The sequence below is a fragment of the Accipiter gentilis genome, chromosome 9 (assembly GCF_929443795.1).
Source record: "Accipiter gentilis chromosome 9, bAccGen1.1, whole genome shotgun sequence".
Lineage (NCBI taxonomy): Eukaryota > Metazoa > Chordata > Aves > Accipitriformes > Accipitridae > Astur > Astur gentilis.
In genome coordinates this window covers 5,319,543-5,341,166 of record NC_064888.1, presented here as the reverse complement: position 1 = coordinate 5,341,166, position 21,624 = coordinate 5,319,543, and the positions used below count along the sequence as shown (strand labels likewise).

Here is a 21,624-nt window from a genome sequence, read left to right as displayed (position 1 = left end):
GGTTTGTTTATTTTCTCTCCGGTAGATCAGAGGGGCTAGAAGCGAGAGCAAACCGAAGCGTGTAAATAGTATCAGACCTTTAACAGGGGTAAGGACCTTGACAGCAGTCCGAAACAGAGCCTTACCGAGCTATGTAGGTGCTGGCCTTGCATTTGAGGTGGGCACACACCTAAGCCTGACGCCGGACCAAAACTGGGTAAGGGATTAATCTCTGATCTGAATTTTAACTCCCCGTGGGTAGAGAAAGGTATGCACAAGCCCTGCATTCACACGCAGGACCCCAAAGCCTGCTGCCACCTGGCTGGGAGGCTTTATTAACGTTTCTTTTCGCTAGGGCATGTATCAGCTCTATTTGTCAGCCTGTGATAACTGCCTTCTCACTGTTCCTTTCCTTTATAAAATTAGCTGAACTCGGTGAATATTAGATCTGCGCTTTTGCCACGGTAGGCGCTAGTATCAAGTCGTGTTTAGCATCAGTAGGATGCAGGAACGGGAAAACAAGGCCGGAGATAGGAAAATGAATTTTAGCAGATAGATGGCATTCCCCCAGGTTTTATAAAAATGGGCAGATGTGTATCAGGAATCGGTGCTGACATTAGAGGAACGACGATGCGGTGAGCTCGGCTATTCCTTGTCGCCTCTTCCCCATGCCATAGTTGAGAGTCGTGGCAGGTGGTTGGGAGAACTGGATGGCAATTGCAGGGATTTACTGGGCAAATTAAAGTGTCAAAGGAACAGGAAGGTCACAGGGAAAATGAGAGTATTGAAGAGTGAGAGGAAGGAGCACAGCATATAAATCTATCAAAACTGAGTTTCGTTACTTCATTGTTCATGGAACAATTTGTTTCATTCTCTTAATTGGGCAAGATGGGGAAGACAGTGGTAACAACTCAGCAAGATCCTTTCTGAAGTAACAAGCCTGGTCAGAACTAAGTTTTGTTTCTCCCTCCCGAATATCCCTTTCTCATCAGTCGTTACTGTCCAGCCCTAAAGATTAGGAGTCAGATGGTTGCAAGCATAGGCTCCTATCTTAGGTTCCCCAATGCTGTGTTTTCCCAGGGGGGTGCTGACGCAGGGGAGAAATACCACAGATTGGTCAACCCTTGCACACAAAAAAATTACCGAGGAGTACAGTGGAAAAAAAAAAAAGCAGAAGTGGTACGTGTCTGGCAGAGAGGAGGCTCCCGGTCTCAGCAGCAGCAGCTGCTGCAAGGTTCGGATGCCAACCTGAGCCTTGCGGAAAGATATTTCCCCCTGTGGAGATGCGAGACACTTCAGCTGGTCTGGGTCTGAACGCAGAGAGAACAACATACATGGCATTTCAGACTTGCATGAGCGCCCATTTAACACTGTGATCTGCCAGAACTTGAAATCTTAATGGAGAAAAGAATGGAATTAAAAGGCAAAAAATTGGAATTTAAAGACTATTCAAGCACCTAGTACTGAACAAATAGCTTCTAGATATCCTTAAAGCTAACAGAAGCAGGCCTGGGTGGGATTAAAAGAAACACAAAAGCATGAGTAATTGGAATAAGTAAACACTATTTCCTTTTCCCTGATATTTGCTTTAGTCAGATTTATGCATATAGAAATCAAGTGACGTGAGATTCTATCCTCCGCTCACTCATTCCACCCTCACACTTCAGCACATGGAGTTCACTAATCTTATCTGGGAACTTCTTCTAAAATAAAACAAACGAAACCAAGAGAATACCAGAAATGACAAATAATTAATTTCTCCACAGAGCGTGATAGTGTAAGAGTTTGGACTGAAAGCTGAACCTACCAGCAAGATTTCCAAGGAAACTTATTGTCTCCAGGCTGTGCAATTGCACTTTGAAGAGAAAGTGAAAGAGGCTGCACACAGCTCCTAAAGAAGGGGCAAGTGGTTGGGAATCCCCCCTGCCCCCCAACAAAATGCATTTGGCAAAATTATGCTTAATTCTGGATTACTCTTTCTCTCTTTTGCTGGAAATGAATCTTACCTCACTCGGTCTGATGAAAAAGTAAAGACTAACAATGCCTTGAAAATACTATCCACGCATTTATTTTGCACAGACTGCTTTGCGCTGCAAGAGGATGTCTCGCCGGCAGATTGCAAAGCTGCCCCGAACTGAGCAAGGATTACAAAGGAATCACTTTCTGCTGAAATAAAGTCCTTTTTCAGATACAACAGCTAGATAATAACTAACCGCAAGACGCATGGTAGTTTAGTACAGGAAATAAGCTCATACTTTAGTGGAAGTGCAGGGGGGACATTAGGTAAACAGATGAGTGGGGCTGGGTCTTGGCTGAAATACTGTATTCTAGAGGCATACTGACAACAAGCGCCGGTGGATTTTTCTCTGTCCCTTCACATGGTTCACATCCACTTCTTCCCCATCTCGCCAAAAACACCGCTCCTCCACCAGAGCCGTGTTTTCAGCGCGAGGTCTGTGCGAGAGACGTGGATCCTGCTGCCCACAGAGCCACTTCCTGCAGCAGGCGGCCGTGCTTGCATAGCTTCTGCCGGCCAAACAGATTGCGACAGAGCTGACCTGGACTGTACATGTGGTCCTGAGAAGAAACATCGATTGGTGAAAGCAATAATTTGCTGGATGGGTGAGAGCATCTGCAGCGGTGCTTCTGTGGGCAGGAGGGCCTGTCCTGCTCATTCTGTGTACTGCAGACGTCACAGCAGTGTGGAAGTTGTAGCCATGTTGGAGTTCTTTTTTTTCTCGCCGTTTCACAGCAGAAGGGTTGTTGTGTCGCGCCCTCTTAAAATAGCTCAGGGCTTTTAATCCTTCGTTAAATTCACAGAACTTCTGTGCTGTCTTTTTTGTTCTTGTCAAGTACAGGAAAATCTAAACTAGCCTTGTCTGTTGTAGCTGTAAAACTCAACGGTGCTATCCCGCTTTCTTTCCTAGCTACTGCCTTGTCACTTAGGCATCAGGTCCCACAATGATTAATATTTCACTTGGCTCTGACTGATGCAAACTCTTTGACACTACTCTCATCCCTGGCAACCAGGTACATCTGGGGTTTTCCAGGATGAAAACAAAGGGAGAGTGTCGAAAGCCAACTACACTCTCTGGAAATAATACGGTACATTTCGAAAACGACTCTGAGGTTAATTCATGGCAGTCATATATTTTCTGGATCACCTTTTCTACAAATAGAACCATAGCTGTAAATTTTGAGAGGTCTGGTTTTTGTTAAAAAGCTACGAGGACTATAAAGGTGAGAAGCTCATTTCAATAGTGCCTTTCTTCCTCAGAGTCCTTGGATTTTATTTTTTTGTTGGTGATCATTAAAGAAACTCATTACAGAATATGGAGGAAAGGTTCATTTTTGGACTGAGAGGAGGTGAAGGGGTGAGAAGCAAATGAAGGGCTTTCATGGTGGAGAGGAGGCAGCAGTGGGTGTTTGCAGAGACTCTTTATTCAACATCATTCACAACCTGCAGAAGGAAATGCGCACAAAGTCTCCAGGTCTGTGGATGCTCCTGACCTCCTTAGGGCAGTCAAATGCCATGCCGATGGCAAGGAAGTCCTGCAGGATCTCACAAAACTGAACAAAAGGCACAATGTTGGCATAGGAGCTTCAGTGTGGATAAACGTCGGGTAATGCGTGTAGAGGAAAATAATCCAAACCAAAGCTCTTTGATGCTGATCCTGGAACTGGCTGTCACAGCCCAGGAAAGAGATCCTGAAGGCACTGTTGACAGTTGTCTGAGATCATCAGCCTGGTGTACGTCAGCAGCCAAAAAAAGCCAACAAAATGTTGGGCAACATCAGGAAGAGCATTGAGAGAAAGACAAAAGGCGTCATTTTGCTGCTATGTGTAGCTGCAAGCGTGCCACGTATTGAGTCCAGCTTCCACGCCTGGTCTCTCATGGAGAATAGCAACATACCATTAATTAACTGGTGCAGAAGATAGAATTAAACCATGATTTGTGGAGAGTCTAAATTGGTGGAACATGTTTTAGCTGCCTCCAGCCCTAGAAAACGGCAGAGACGTGTATGCTTTGACATCTTTGCGCAAGAAGGTGTGCTACTTTCTGGAACAGAGACATTAGAGCAAAGTCTTTGGGACCATCTCCTGTTCTTGTGGCTCACAGGTAGCTGACGATTACTTCCTTTGTCTTTCTAAACAAAGATTTTCCAAGTATGGCTTTGTATCTCTATCAACGGGTTGCTCAGGGTGTACAAATGCACAATAGCATTTTACCAGTCACATCCTAATGCTTCAGGATAACCCCAGTACTTGATTTAAGATGATTAACAAGCCAAGAGGTTTATTTAAAATACCTCTTTGTCTTTCCCTAGAGCCTACTTACATTGCCTCCACCTGCAGTAGAATCACACACCTATTTATTGACTAAACCCACTGCCAGTTGGCATTAAGGAAAGTCTCTTCTATTAAACAGTGTTCTGCTCCCAGACTTTGCCTGCAAAGCAACAGAATTTCAACCCTTAAAAATTAATTTAGGATGTCAGAAGCAAGGAGATTGAAAGAGAAAGATCATACTGTTTGAAAAGAGCAACAAACTTAATAATTACTGAAGTGAAAGTCTGTTCTGGCCGTTGTTTTTTTGGTACCCGAGTCTTGAGCAAGAGTCCTGGCGGTGAACAGACAGTGCGTCTTCACCATGTCTTATCCATGTATGGTTATATTTGCCAGCTGCAGAAAAGTATTTGAGAAAAGTTATGCAGTCAATGACCTTATCATTCATTTTGCTGTGTTTCTGTTGCCAGCTGACTGGACTGAACGGCACAAACATTCCAGCTACTGAGCAGATCCTTGCAGTGTGCTGAATTTTGAATGCTTCACACATTAAAGCTATGATTTCTGGCATGCTTAGGCACTCCTCTCTTCTGCACAGGCTTCTCTTGGACAGCAGAAGGCACTTTTTTTTGTATAAATGCGCCATGCATTCAAAAAAGCCAAAAGAAAACTGCAGTCTGCATGACAAAAAGGATGCAGAGCGGAGCGGATTAAGGGCAATGCAATGTCAAATCAGAGACGAGAGATGGTTCAGTCTTCGGCTAGGAAAAAAATAACAAGAGAAATGATCTCTCTGTGCTTATGTGAGATGTATGCAACTTCTATGCATGGAAGAAAACCAAAGTTGCTTGAGAACCCTGATAAATCCTTTCTTACCAGTCCAAACTGCACATGAGAAAGGTGGACTGAACTCTGCTTTGCTACAGTCACGTAAACCCACTGTGATTTTACCGACTTCAGGGAGCATACGGGTAAATACTCCTTGTATTTATTATAATTGCACATCTAATTAAACACTTTACAAAGGTGGGCGTGGAGGAACATTGGACTGCTAACAGGGGCCCACGGCATGAGCGTATGTTGCTTTCTGTCCAGTACTGCAGGATTTCACAAACAGTTCAGGACTTAAAACCGCAGTAACAGATGTCTGCTCAAGGCACATAACCCTTTCAGCTCTAAGGAGTAAGTTTTTGGCTCATAGAACTGCTTAGTCCCAGAAGCTAATGAACAGCCACTTTGTGCATCTTATGCTTCGCTCTACGAACAGGTATAATGAAACGCAACACATCATTTTCTGTATTTTGATTTATCCCTTTTTGCTACCACCTAGCAATGTTACACGGTGTTAAATCTTCTCTTCTAGCTTATGCTCTCCTCCCACCTGCCACTTTTTTTTCTTCTTTTTCCCTTTCTTGTTTCTCTCCACACATTCATTTATTTTTATGTTATTTAGTTTTTATTCAGCTCCTCTCTGCATTAGCCAGCCTGGAAATCATCCTGCCCAAGAAACACACTCTGCTCCACAGGCAGCGCAGCTACAACAGAAAAGAAGCAGCAGAAAGCTTCCACCAGCAGCCCCTGGTACCCATCCTAAATTAATGATGGCTCTAGGAAAACAATGATTCTGCTGCTGACGCACAGGAGCCACTCATCAATGCAGAAAAACCAGGGCAGAACAAGGCTGGGTGCAGAAAGCAACTGGGGGAATGGGTACCTGACACTGTTGGGCTTAATGTGTACCAGTGACAATGGAAAAGGCATTTGGTCTTCTCAGCAGGTCCACGTGAAATGTTCTGACCAGGCTGAAATAGAGATGCTGAGCACTGATTAACTCAGCCTGCTGGCAGCTGGGTCAGGGCATCCCCTCTCTGCCCCTGCACTATGGGGAGATGTGCTCTTTCTGCCTAATCCAGCCAGGGCACTGGGTGTGTTTTGTCAGCCTTGAAGCTTCAGGAATTGAAACAAACCCCAAATCTAGTAAGAGACTTCCATGTTCAGGATGGCTAAAGAGAAGCCAGCTGACAAGAAGGTCTTTTTGCAACACCAATGTTTAGTTTCACGCCTACGTTCTTATCCTTCCTGCTATTATAAAATGTTCTTCCGTTATTGGAATGAGCGACTGTGATAGAGCAGTGACTCACGTTTCCATATCTTTATCTAGCTGTATTACACTGAAAGGAAAATCCCAGTCCAACTGCTATGTGACTGTGCAAAAAAAATTTTACAGACCCCAATAGCACCAGAACAAGGCCCAAACTGCAACAGTATGGTGAAAATTTTAGTAGGGCCTGCAGTCAGCTCTGCAGCTGTCAGGGAACTGGTGATACAACTGCTGGATTCAAAGTGCACGAGCCTCCGTGCATGAAAAGCTGTTTAGTCTCAAACACCATTATGCAACACTTCTAGATGCCTAGGCTCAGACAGAAAGCAATGCTGCTGAAAAAAACCCCAACCAACCCATAAATACATGCATGCATAAAAAAAACCCTTAAAAACAGTACTGCCCACGTCAAGGAGCATCAATTGCACAGCATTTGTTTCCTCCTAGTGGACCAGCGTGTTATTGCAATGCTGGCCTCAACCATTTGAAATTATCCATGAGATTAATGGTGCTTGAATTAAACATCCAGAAAATACCTGTAACTTAGAGCCGTCTCCTTTTCAAGAATGCTGATCCTAGAAGCACCTGAATATTTGACATTCAGACTATTTTGATAAGTCACACTCAATTACTGCAGAATCAGTACTTTGTTCATATTCTTGATGAGCACTTGTATGATGAAAAATACCAATGTAGAACAGAAATCCAGTTTTAGTCTGGGACAGGAATGCTTCACTGCTTTAGTATGAAGGAGTTGTACCACATTTTCACATACGAGTTTCAAAGTGAGGTGAAAATAGCACATCTGCAGAAGAATTTCTTTATGGTTAAAACTTGGTAAACATCTAACCAATCCACTTCATATTCTAGAGATTATTTGAGGAAAGCACTAAAGAACAGAGGTTTCAGAAAACACTGGAGCAGGCAAGCACTCAGACCATCAGAACATGATAACCTATTACGGTACCAAGGGGAAAAAAAAAAAAGGAAGGGTTCTCTGTGATGCTCATCAAAACTGCTGGCAAGTTTGTTGACTCAAATTCAAGTATCTCTTCATTGTCATGTTCAAACAGCTCACAAACATGAGTAACAGGAACTTTCAGGTACAGCACAGAAAATTGTATGTACATCAAAGTAAGATTTAACCACTTTGTGTCAACATTATTTTGAATGCGACAATTCTCCAAAACAAACTCACCAGGATGTAAATCGACAAAGACTCTGCTTCCGCATCTTTGCTTCCCAGAAACAAAAACTTCTCATGGAGCCCACGTCCCTGACGCGCAAACTCCAGGAAATGTTTTATTGGCAAACTCCAGGAAATAGTTTTATGACTCGGGAGACTCATCTGAAACTTCAGGACTTCATCTCTCAAAACATTAATGCAGTTTTCAGTGAACTTTTATTCCTTCAAGAGCAGCCAGGCTTTGCTGCTAACAGGAAAAGAAGTCCCGGAAGAAAACCCCAACGCAGAAACAGGGTTATGATTACAGCAGCATTGGCGCACAGCACAACTCACACTGTAACTCTCCCTTGAAAGAAACAGCACACTCATGAGTAACACAGACATTACAACCTCAAGATTAAGATGAGCTCAAATGCGTATTTGACAAAAATACAGAAATATCCAGTGTCATATTCTAATAACACAAATAACTTTGTTTTGGATAAAAGCAATGTATTTGATAATTCAAGGTTAAAACAACCTTCCATATGCATCAGTACTTGGCCAAGTAAAAAATATCAAGTACCTTTACAGTCAAGACAGGAAGAAAAGATAGAAACTAAACGTATTTGACTGCAACTTCTTACAAGCAGAGGTCTCTCACAGACAGTAGTTGCCCCTACTATAGCACTCCACCTGCAAACCCTCATTCTCTGCCTCTGTGCCACCTTTTCTACTTTTTGTGCCTTCTGCCAAAGTTCAGACCACTCAGCTAAGACCTCAAGTTCTGAAAGTCTCACACTGAGAATATGCAAAACACTTTCTTCAATCTTAATCTGTCGTACCAACCACACCCTTAAAAAAATAAAAATTAAATAAAACCTCTACTGCCCCAATCATCTGGAAGAATCCTTAAGGGTCCAGGTTAAAATGTCAGCTTCTTGAAAAGGCCTTTCTTCTAGCTCTGAGGTAGTCTCTCTGTCCCAGGACATGAGAGCTCAATCCTACACAGGCTGCAATTACGCTAATGGACTGGGTTTAATAGAAAACCAGCCTCTGCCACCTCACTCTTTGGGTTTTGCTTTGTAGTCATTGCATGTTAATAAATCAAAGCTATTTAATTTAAGGAAACCAACATGATAATCATTAATGCAACCGTGTCAGATGAGGCAGACAAGTGCCACACAAAAGGAGGGTAAGAGCTCTCCTTGCCTCATCCTTCCTTTCCCCCTTGTTTCTAGCTGTCGCCAAAGCCTTTCCTTGTCCATGTCAGTTCTTTTGGTAAAATTAGCTGAACCACAATAAGTTAGCTCAGGGAGGCAGGAGTTAAGACACATAGAGCCTAAGGCCACTTAGTAAGAAAGGTGTGCCTCCTCCCTCCACAGTGGGAAGAGGCCTCCGGAACCAGCCAGAGCAATGATGAAGCAGACAGTAATTAATGATGGGTGGGGTTTTAGTTTTTATTTTAGCTTCTGGAATAAATTGACATAGCCTGCCCCACAGAAGTGTCCTATGGTCTGGGGAAGTAAGCTTCACTGCTAGAGACTGCAAGTGAAACTAAGGCTTTCTAGCAGCAAAGACAACACTGCCACCCCCCACCCATCACTCTTTGAGCACTTCATATCATTCTACTTGTCTATTAAGAAAGCTCTCCCAGAGACCATCTTCCTAATCCTACTCTAAATACAGGTCTGTGGTTCCAGTAGTATATTCTTGATAACATATGGTAGTAGGGTCAAGTTTCAACACTGCTGTAAAATCAAAGGTAAAGTTGGCCTTTAGCCCCATCTTGCTACATGCCTTTTCATGTTGTCTGTTCATAGCAATTTTGAATTCACTTTTTTTACAGAAGCCACACAGAACAGTAGTGTAATAGGCCAAATGTGTCAACTGCAGAAAATGCAGCATAATCAGAGGTTAAGCTGCATTTTGGCACCTTGATTTCTTTCCTGCCACTGCCTTTTACATAGAAAACTATCCAGACCTGTGACTTTAGAACCTCTCCAGGATTTCAGGATCTACCTTTTGAACACACATTCTACTGAATGGCCTCAGAGTAGTACACATGTATTTGAAAATAATTTAATACCTATTTTTTGATGAAGTACATTCTGTGCGTCATTTTAGTTTCATACTCAATGAGAGGAGACACACCACTTTACAGGACAAAAAATTTAAACCATGACTATTTAGTAAATTATGCATTGTAGTGATTAAAACAAGACAAGCACCAGATAAAGTACACATGCTGAAGCCATACTACACTGGAAAGTCTTCAGTGACATGACAAAGAATTTGTGGTTTTTCCCTCAATTACAAGTGAGCAGAGGATTTGTCAGACGTTCATTTTGTAGCTTCTACTGTCCCCTCTACGCCTCCTTCCTCTTGATGATCAGAGGCCCAACGTTGTCGCCAGTTTCCTCGTTGTGCTTTGTGTGAGAGCCATCACACAGCGGGAACTGAAAAAAGAAAGAATAACACAGCTAAAGTACATCCAGAGTCAGAATTAAGAACCTAGGGTGAAAGTTCATTACAACGGCTTCTCACTAAATCCACTGTAACCACAGATGACAGCTTTTGTGCTCGCATCTCAGGTCTCCCCGAGTTTGGGCCAAACACTAGTTTTGTCCATGTGAGTGCAGAGTGGATGAGAGGTTTGTGATCAAAAAGCAGCAACTCGACTCCACTGTATTTGGTGTTCCTGCCTCAGGGCAGCATGAGGAAAATGCAGCCTGAGCTGACCTTCAGCTGTAACCTACCTGGAGTACCTTGCTCTCAACCTTGCCCCACACTCTGTTTTCCCAGGCAACAGCCAGAGTTGAGTGCAGTTACATAAGGTAAGTGGGGTTAGGAAGAGAAACAAGAGATCCTTAGCTGAGTTTTCTTCCTGGTTTTCCATAGCATGTGATGAGAAAAGGGACAGTTTCCCTAGCTCATCTCTTATTTAAGAGACACACCTACGTATTAGTCCTGCCTCCAGACAGCTAGAGTGGCAAGCTGCCTTTGCTTTGTCCTGACACATCTATCTTATCTCATCGATACAAAGGTCCCTTTGCACAAGCTGGCTTACACATGAGGACTTTGACCTGCTAATGGAAATAAACTCCATTTCCAACTGACATGGCTATTCATCAAAGGCTCTTAAGGGCAGCACTGAGGAAGTAATTTGAAGAAATGTTTGTTCCACAAAAAACCCTCTAGAACAGCCTGCTCAGAGCAAGACCCACAGGGACTTCTTTAGCCAGCTCTAAGTGCCCAGGTACCAGACCAGTGACAGCCACTCTGCTCCTCGGCAGCTCTTTTCACATACAAGAGCCAAAGGACATCCTGGGAAGCAACAAGAGTAAGGTTAGATCCCATCACTTCTCAAGGATGTGTTTTCAAGGGCTGTGCCTCCTCTACAGAGGAGACTCTGGAGATGATCACAGAAATCGCACACCAGTATTTTGCCTTCAGTTACTATTTTGTTTGCTTAGAAGTAATGGGAATCAAAGTTGGGCATCACTCAGCTTTTGCCTTTGCAACAGCAATATTCCCTTGCAGTACAGTCACAATCAGTCAGTCTTTGACACTCCACCAATCATGCCTCAATCAGAGACCCTGAAAAAAATTAACACCCCATCACCCATGCTTAGTTAGAATAGAAGATTTCAAAGTACTGCATGAAAACAATATAATGAAGACAATATACTTGCAAAAATATTTCCCAGAGCTCTAAAAATAAAGCCACATGCCCGGGGGGGGGGGGGGCAGGGTTTTTTTGTTTTTCATAGTTACAAAATGTCAAAACCCACCCTATAAATGGCAGGTGACATTTCTAATAAGGAAACCCTGAATTCAGAGAATACTCATGCAAGCTGACTCATGCAGGAACTTTTATCATCACATCAGTTATTTGTGACTCAATGAGTAGGTACTGACAGATACTTGGAAAAAATCTGAGCTAACAAGAATGTATGTTCATGGGACACTGACCAGCTTCCAACCCAGATGTTCCTGGGCCAGTTGCTTTTCCACGCGACATCACAGCCCACTGGTCTTCACAGAAGCACTGACCCAGCTTCCATCAGACATTAACATCTCACATGCCCCAAGGAGGCAAGCCCAAGGTCCAGCTACAGCAACACCATCACTGCAAGTTTGCAAGTGACAAAAAAGGTGGGATTCATAGGCTTCAGATAGCATTGAGAGATCTTTAACAGCTACCAACCCTGACTGCTCTGAATTCATCCTCTGGGTCAGCTGGTCTCAGAAGCACCAGCTCCCAGAGGCTGGGACACTAGACTTGAGCTTCTCAGAAAAAAACCAACACTTTTCAAGGGCACTCACTTGGTCACCTTGAAGACCAGATACTGAATAGATGGATCCTGGGCCTGACACAACATGTTCATCCTTGATTAAGATAAAGCAGGCTAGCAATAGCAGCCAAAGCTCAATCCCCGAGGGAATTGTGCAGTAAGCTCAGCTTATTTCCCTTGACACTGAAGAGGTTTAGATTCACTACCACTATTTCTTCTGATGTTCTGCAGCAGTATTCCTTGACCTGCAGCCTGGGGACTAATACTTGTCTGGAAGACACGGAGGTTGCAGGTCATTGCAAAAGAAAGCAAATTAATTTATCCCCCCCCAGCTTACACACTTAAAAATGCAGAAGAGTAAGAAAACAAACGTTCTAACTTTAGACTAACTACAGTTTGGTATTATGACAATTTTTTTGCCTCTACACTGGTAAATTTGAAATGCTGGGTTTGAATACTATGTTTTTCCACAAAACTTGACGAGCAGTGCTAATGAAGCACCTGCAGAGCAGAACATGGAATAGAAAAGGGCCATTTAAAGACCTACCACCTACTTTAACAGATAATTACAACCCAAGACAGAATTACTCAAAGATACCACGTTTGTTTTTTTTTTTTAAACACATGCACTCCACAAAGACTTTGGCCAGTACAAACAAAAAAAGCCAAACTTTTGAAGTATAGTAGTTCAGAAAAAAAAAAAACCAACTGAAAATAATCCTGCTCATTTTTTAAGTTACTCCAAAACACCCTGGTATAGTCCAACTGTTTTGTTATTCCCCATACAGGAAGAATACCGTGTGAAGCCAGCTGTAGTGCATGCACACCGTCAGTGCACACAGAAGCATCCTATGGTTCATAATGCTACTGGTTCTATTAACAGCCTCGTACCTCAGGTGAGGCTAAACCTGATGAGAAGTGCTCACACAGTCATACAAGAGGACATTTCTTCTAACCTGTACATGGAATAGAGATCCCCATGTGCCACTTAACAAAAACACAGCAGGTACTTATTGCTTATTTTTTGTAATGCCCTGCATTGGAAGCACACACATTCTACCATTTTGACATCATATAAACATTATCTCACAAATTTTGAGAGGATCTTAGTCTAAGAACTGTAAGAAACAGATAATGCTATTTAACTACTTCCAAAGATAACAAGCACATGAAAATGATGAAGAATGTCTCTATTTTATTACTGCCTGGCAATAACTGAACATGAGAAGAAGCACGCACACCATCTTAAAGATCATGCTACCCACCATACAAGGTCAACCGATCAGGGCAAGAGGAAGGCAGCAAAATTGGAAACTGCAGTCTTTGAAGCAGAACATGCTGATTAAAATACTCAGTATTAAGCATCAGTAGAAGAAAACAAATGCCTTCAAAATTTTCCACTGACCTCCTTAATGCCTTTACAAGACCTTTCAGATCAGAGTTCTAAGAACAGACTTATTATAACGGTAGCCCCATCTACTTCCTTTCAGTGTGTGATTACAGAGACCTAACTCAGTAGGACAGTATGTTCCTAAACTGACAACACACCTTTTATGTGCCAAAACATACTTCATAAGATTTTTATTTCACACACACAAAAAAAAATACTATCAAACAATGGCTAGAATATTGGCAGGAGCTGCAATGCAATCACTAAAACCAGACACTATCTTCCATTTCTGTTTAGAAAACAGAGTAGGAAGCAGAAAGTACGAACACCAAGACTCAAGTTAGGTTGTTGGGGGTTTTTTGCAGAAGCACTGAAGGAGGTGCCTACACTATTTCAACCTGAGGTAAATCCAAATCAGATATTAAAGCGCAGATACTTAGAGCAGCCTTCCTCCTCCCCCTTTTTCTTTTCTGAAGCTGTAGCCTTCATGGCAACTTCCAGTACTGGATTCTGGCTGTCAGTTGAGACTTGCCACAAAGATTTAGCAGCAATGCTGCTATACATGTGTGATACCTGCATGCTGTACAGCCACCAGCACTGCATGTAGATGTACACACTTCCCTGTTCTATAATCAGACAATATGTAACTTAGTGCATGGAGCACACTGTAGCTGAGGGGGGGGGGGGGGGGGGGGGACGGACGGACGGCAGATTTTGTTTTTCAGTGCAGACTTCAGACAGAGCAAAGAAGACAGGTCCATCTCCACAAGACTATTTCAGAATCAAGTCATGATGCTGTTTAATCCTCAGTAGTGTTTTAGTCTTAAACCAAATACAGCTACAAATGTGTAACTTACCGAGTTGTTTTCACCCACAAGGTAACAAAGTCAGATCTGACCACAGGAAGAACCAAAAGTTACAGTGCCTGGAAAACTGCAGAGTGTGGCCCGATTAGACCAGTGTCTAAGGCCTGAGAAGTCTATTATTCAGTTCACTGATGCAGAGAGAGATAGATTTCAAGGCTGTTGGCCTCAGTTATCTGGCTTTGAAGGTTTGTGTTATTTCAGTCTCCACGCATTAGCACCCTGACTTCTACAAAAGCTTTTAAACACGTGCCAATGGTAAATGCCCAGGACTACTCATGCAATCCACTTTCTTTCATTACAGATCCCAGAACTACCACTACAGATAAATTACACAGATCTTAGCTACATCAAATGTCATGCATGTCTACCTCAAATTTAGATCTTATCTTAGTGTTATTGAAAACCTAGGTATCATGCTTACTACTAATATTGGGCAACTGAGGCAACCCAATTATGCAAGTAAGTTGGACCAGTATATAGGCCAGACTTTTAATTGCTCAAAAATACATGCTTAAAGTATGCCATCATGATTTCACCGGCTTTACTTTAGGATTGCACATATAACTATCTTGAGTTGTTAAGGCACAAGTGCATTAAGTTCACCTGTCTAAATTCTTCAAAAGCTTTTAACTACAATGGCTTCTTTTTAGATTACCTCCATTGCCACTGGAAACAATTTGCTGCTGTACTCATTCATATGGCAAAAGGTAGCTATCCACAGTACACAGCAGAACTACAACAATAAATCCAGGATAGAACACCAGTAGGACCCTAACACTACATCTGCGCAAGTCAGGCTCTTCCTGAAACAATTCCGCACTCACCCTGTCTACAAGATTTAATGACAGTCTCAGATATTGCAAGTGGCAATTTGACACCAGCTCTGGTATACCAAAAGTCTTCTTAATGGATTTGTGTTATTAACACCATGAACTAGTAGAAAGGTACTTTCTGACTGACAGAGTAAGCTTCCAACTTCCTCCAGTAAAAGGTGTTTAAGGTCCTCTCAGACGTGGTTCCTGAGCTATCCTTCACCTGCCAACAGGCCAGCAGTTTTGGATAAACCTCAGTATTAGCACAGGCAGCACACAAAATGGTACCTGTCATTCATGACTGATTGCTCCATACAGCAGCTCTCCTTTCAAAAGATCAGCTTCTTCAGAGCTACAGAAATATTTCACTCACTATTAGCACTGATCTGCAGGCTTTAATCTTAGTAACAGCATAAATCTACATAGTTTTATGGATTAAAATACCACTAGATCTCACTGCAGAATAGTTTACATGAAAAGAAGTTAGTTTCCTCTAAATAAAGCAGTTGGAAAGTAGTTTTATTGAAAGATGCATGCACATGAATGAAACTGGACCATTTATTCTTACCTTCTTAGATCGCCAACAACGACAGTACACAGCCTTGTCACCCAGATCTTCCATATCAAATGCATGGACTACCTTGGGGTTATCCTTCTGGATATGGAGATTCACCATTGCTTTGCAGCATTTGTCTTTACAGAGAAATTTTTTGTAAGCTAGGTACCCAACAGCAGCTGCTCCAGCAGCTAAGGAGACTGCAGCGATCCATTCAACTAGAATAAAAGAGGAAAAGAAAAAAAAAAAAGAAAAAAATGACTGTCAGGTTTTGACCACAACATTCTATTAACACTACTCCTAGTGGTAAATTTCACCATGCTTGTGGCAACACCTCTACTCTTCAAGAGACCTTTTTGTTCTGTAGTGGTAATGCAATACTTTAGAAGAGTATTTTCTTTTGGCACTCACCCAGTTAAGCTACTGCTTTCTACTGATCAGAGTTCTCCTTCACCTCAATCCCTCCTACACAAGGATGAGGATTAATCCAGCAGAGTTTGTTTTGGGTTTTTTTTTAACCTTTTATTTGTGAACCTGATATCAACATCAGTAGTATAGTGTTTCCAAGTTCAGCACATCAAACAGACATAAGTAGACCCTCTAGCAGAAAAAAACCCCTATTTGTTTCAGTTGCAGGACAGTCACTAAAGAAGAACACTCTCCATTAACAACCCAAGCAGGATCCCCCCAGGTATAGGTACCGAGTAGCTTTTAATATAATGCAACTTGTAACTAAAAAAAAAGTTAACAGGTGTTTGACAATGAGGAAATTATTTAATACACTACCACTTCAGAAGAGTAACAAAAGACAGCTTAGATTAAATCTCTACTGAGATGTACAGGAAAGAACATGGATCAAAAAAGATCTTATTTATGAATAATATCATGAGTTTATTTTAACTGGCTTAGGTCCTGACTCTCTGAAAGACAACTTCCATTAAGAAAATCCTCTTTCCACCACCTCTCATCCTCACTCTTCCTCCCTCTAGTTATCTCTCAAATCTTTGCACTCTCACTCGCTTAGTATAAATTCCTCTTCTGCAAGGAGTTTTCCTATTTTTTTGTGGCTCTGTTGTTTTCTCTCTACCTTATGAAAATATGCTGGACTTTCACCTGAAGTTTCTGATTGCAGCAACAGCCCCGGCCGTCTTTCTTTGCTTTTTATCCACCACTTCTACTCACACATGTACTCGTACCATATACATACAGAGCTCGGCTGACTCAACAGACAAATAAATCAAACAGGAATTTTTTAGCACATTTACACAACTTAAGAAAACTAGAACAGTCTCCAGTTGGGAATTTCTATCTTCCCCTTCCGTGTTTGCATCAGATTTGAAAGATGCCAAGCCAGATAGCATCTTTGGAGCAAAAGACATTACTACATTAAGGGCTAAGAAGAAACAAAAAGCCTTTGGTAGTTCTTGCTACTTTCCACGGCCAACTGACTTGCTGTATTGGCCACTGTGAGCTTGCTCTAAAAGGATCAAGAAGGTTTTCTGCCCTGTCCCACAGCCTTTTATAAAATCCATACCAAGCCCTTTCCTCAGCTAAAATGCTGCGTTAACTCAGATGCACCATGCTGATCCACAATGGTCTGGATGCAGCAATATGTGGAATTATACAAATATTTGTATGATGTCTGCAGCCCTGTAAGATCAGGAAAGGCAGGCACTCCTTCAGAGTCTTACTAAAGGCACAAAAGATGCAGAAGCCCTTCAGAGTTCATTTTCTTAGGAAATGAAGCACAAGAGACCAACATGCACTGAGACCTCCCCTGCAAATGAGTGACAAACCCTCCCTGTAACAACAGGGTGATATTAAGATACAGAAAAACATCTTTAACATCAAAGACTTTAGGGCATGTTTCCCTGCTCCCAAACTCCTTAAAACAGTAAAAGCATCAGAGAGCATATTCTGAATTCAGTGTTTTATATCCATCCAGTGACTTCTCACCTCTTTATCTCCCCATTACAAACTAGCCAGAGCAATACATTAATTTTAATAGGGTAAAGAAATAAGGAGGTGAAATTGAAGAAAGGATTCTATGAAAATCTGCTTTTATTTAGCAAAACGGCCCAACCTAATTCAAAGAACAGCCACAGCTTAAATCAGAGGGGGCAGGATCTTCCAAGGAAAGCCACCACAGAGAGTCTGCAGCACCCTTTTCCCTTCAGCACTTTTCCCCAAGCAGAGCAGGGCTGCGGCAGGGAGGAGGCACCCAGCCAGTTCAGGGACAAGCTGGGTCTGACAAGTTTAAAGTGATTTCTGATGAAACGTCAAGTGCAGCTATAACAGCAGCAGGCAAAACTGAGGGACTGCCTATATTGGGGGGATTTCAGAAAAGGCAGCAGTTGCAAGGATTGCCCAAGCTGCTAGCCAATGGATCAAATCTTAACCAACATTTTTAAATAACTGATGAGGGGGACAGTGATAGACTGTATCCATTTCCTTAAGAAAACTAAGGGGAAAGAGTGACTTTAATGAAGACCAAGGATGACTCCTATAACCGAACCACCTTTTAAGGTGCTGCATCTTAAGGAAGCTGACCTTCTATTGCACCTATCCAAAAGTCCAGGTCAGCTTAACAAACCAGCAGAGGAAAAGATTCTGATGATAAAAATACTTGTAAAACTCACAGCACAAGCAGGAAAGTCAGTACTAAAATTCAGTAGCTTTGCAGCACGTTCACAAGAGCTGTTCTGCACACCTGCAGCTAAGCCAGATCCCTCTGACCATCCCTAAGGCCGCCTACCACATAACCATGCATGGCACATCCAGCTCAACAATCAGAGATCATTAGTTTAAAGTAATTGTCATCTAGTATTTCAATGACTCTCCACTTCTCCTGAGGGCCAGATTCATCTCTTACACACACATGGGCAGATTGTATACATACAAACAGCCTAATATATTTTTTCTTATAATAGATCATAGTGTCTTTTTTACTGTATTCTCTTTTTTTTAATCACTTCTCTGGAGCTGTATCAGGGTGGAAAATGATATCAACTTATAATACACAAAATCCAAACATTTAAAGCAGTCCGTTCTTTAAATTTCAGCATTGCCTTAATAAACATTACGTAAATTTAAAAGCTATCTGAATTTAACAAATAGACCATCTCTCATGATGAGATCATCCTGCCAGGTTTCAGAGGCAGTAAGCTTTGTTGTCAACTGTTGTTTTGTTTCACAAACAGATTTGGAAGAGCAGGAATGCCCATTTCACCTTCCAAACTAAGTTAACCTAAAACTGCACCTGGAAGGAAAACACTTCTCAGAAGTTTTTAAATACTTTCAACTCTGTTTCAAGAGGCCTCCAGTGCCAATTCAACAGTTCGCTGCCAAATTCTTAAGGTCATGCATGTATTACTTGAAGAGGCATCTGTTAACAGAGTGACATCAATGTGGAATATCAAGGTTTTTAATTTATTTTTAAAATAACAACACTGAAAGCAACTTCTGAGTGATTATTAAACAAATCCCAATTCTGATATAATACCAAAACACAACAGGACAAGACACTACAGGCCTGTGTAACCCAGCAGAAAAATTGTTTCAATGTTGTAAGCACTGAATAATGGAAACGGTTTGGCTAAAACTCCAGAAGAACTAACACACAAAGGAGGGAAGAGAGATGGAAAAAAGAAAACAAAAGTCCAAAGAATGTAATCCCAGGAGAGCAGGCAGTGTACATAACAAAAAAAAAAAAAAACTCAGATGATGAGTACAGCAACAAGCCAATGGTGGGAACTTATTTTCTTCGATGTTCTTTGGACATAACCTAATGAACAAGAGATTTGGATGACAAAATTTCTTCTCTCTCTAAACAGCTAGAATATTACTCTGGATGTTTCCATATCTAGGCTACAGAGGTACTTTTTAGGATCTACCAGAGAGGTCAGACAGATTTTATCTGCAGGAAGAACATGCGTTTACCATCTGCGCTAACAAGCGTATGAAGAAACTGAGATGGTCTTGGCTCCACCAGGAGTACACAATCCTCATTATGACACATATCAATTTACTTTCTAGGAACTGGCAACAACATGGGGGGATAGCTGCACCCCTACAAAGTTAGTCCAAGACAGTCCTAAGAGGCAATTTTCAAGTTACCTCTGCTGCTTAAAGATGTTCATGTTACTTGAAAGTCAGCTACAGAACTCCAGACATCAAAATCCATATATTTTTGTCTTCAGAAATCCTTATAACTTTCAAGCATTATTCTCCTTTTGTTGCCAATGAAGAGGCTACTGTTGTCCAAGAGTTGTTTATGACAGTCCAGTAGTGTAACTGTCCGCAACGAAACACCACCTTTCTGCAGGCCTGCTTGGAGAAATGTGTGACACTCACCGAGGAGTCATCCACGATAACCGACTGCACTGAAAGCCTAATAGTAAAAGCCCGCCAGTCAAGCAGATAAAGTCACCTCGACCACTTCACAGCATCCACAAGAAATGGGATTATGACTGACAGGCTTAATTGAACTGAAACATAAGGTAAAGAGGCCATCTGAGGGAGAAAGGTTGTTGGATCTGACCAATAAGCAGCGAAAGGCAAGTTACCATGAGCAGATCTGTGGTTAGTGTGGGGTCGGTCACACCTGAAAACCACATTACTCACAACAAAAAGCACTAGCTGTGCTATTCACTGCCTTCCAAAGGGTAACCTTGCAGCACATTATGCACACCAATATACCCAGAAGCAATTACTCTCCAATTACTGCCAGGAATTAAATCCCACAAAAATACAGGAAGTTTCTGCCCTAGTTTTCTCTGGGGCAACAGGCATTAGTAGGACTTCCAAAATTCATCAGCCTGAGACACATGCAAGCTGAAGAAAGAGCTGTGACCTGCCAGTCGCCAGGCACTGATCGAGTTTAATCTTGACAGAAATCACATTAACCATATGCTGCTGCTGCATCCTAAACAAAGCACCCTCCAGACTGCTCTGATCAGCTGTTCCCCTGCTTTCCTGGAATAAAGAGGATATTTTCAGTTTGATTAGGATAATGCTCTTTTCCTTCCCCCACAAACTAAGTTTTCTCCTCAGTTCCTAGTGTATAGGAACTGTTCTAATTCTTGCAAGCTTGTAAGTGACAGTAAGCTGCCGTTGGGAATGCAACCTGGCTGGCTGCAAGCTATAACCAAGTCATCCTTAGGGTTTTGGTTTGATTATTTTAATAAGCATGGCCTTCCATCACTATAACCCATTTTAGACTACAGTGATGCCTTTGCCAACATCCTCTGTACCAGCAGTGTACTTAAAAAAATCCATCTGGATAGAGTCCCCTGACTTAAGGGCATAAGCCATGAGCAGCTTTGCAACTGGAAACCACAGCTATGCAGATGAAGCTTATTTTTTAGAGAAAATCAGATAACTCGGCCTTCCACTCTGTCCTCCCTCTCCTCCTGCCCGGTTGCCCAACAGCATTTAAAACAAAAAACGCTACTTCGGGCATGGTTTAGGTTAATCATTAAACAGCACAAGTATCCCTGTCACCTCTATTGTACAGTATCGGGCTCTGAGGGCAAGTTAAAAACCCCAGAAATTTACAGCTTTTCATGAAATTTATACCCGGCGGCTTCGCATAAAATACGGGGCCGAACAAAGGCAAAACCCGACAGCGAAGCGCCAAGGGGAAAGGCACAATCAAAACAGCGGTGCCTGAAACGGGCCGGCTCCCACCGCAAATAAAACCCGGCGGGTGGCCGGAGCCGGCTCCGAGGGCCGAAACGCACCCAAGGGCCTGGCGCGGAGCTCACACGGGGCCGGGCCGGGCCGCGGTGGGTCCCTCGGGACGGGCCGCCGACCCTCGCCCTCCCTAACGGGCTACGGAGGAGGAATTTATTTATGTCCGTATCTAACGGGGCGCCCGCGTCCCCGCAGGGGGCGGCTACGCCGCCATTTTGTCTCCAGGGGTCCAGAGGAGCGCGGATCGCGGGGTGGGACTGCGCCCCCTCCGCTGCCGCCGCACCCCCCCCCCCACCATCCTCCCCGCCACTATGGGGGGTTGCAAACGGCACCCCGCTCCTGCCCGCAGGCGCCCTTCCTCACCCTCCCGCCTCCGTCGAGCCCCTACCCCGCACGGCGGAATTCTGCCCCGGCCCCATCGCTCCCGCTCCGACGCCGTAGAGGACACGCGCAGCTCCACGGCTCACCGCGCATGC

General features: G+C 42.8%; 1 protein-coding gene across 1 annotated transcript; it reads right to left on the bottom strand.

The window, feature by feature from the left end:
* Window positions 1-7,950: 7,950 nt before the first annotated feature.
* CISD1 (CDGSH iron sulfur domain 1) lies at window positions 7,951-21,608 on the bottom strand. The gene is made up of 3 exons (XM_049809541.1): window positions 21,537-21,608; window positions 15,467-15,672; window positions 7,951-9,991 (listed from the first exon to the last, which is right to left on the bottom strand). The coding sequence occupies exons 1-3, from the start codon at window positions 21,565-21,567 to the stop codon at window positions 9,902-9,904; spliced, it is 327 nt and encodes a 108-aa protein (XP_049665498.1). The 5' UTR covers window positions 21,568-21,608; the 3' UTR covers window positions 7,951-9,901.
* Between the last annotated feature and the right edge of the window lie 16 nt (window positions 21,609-21,624).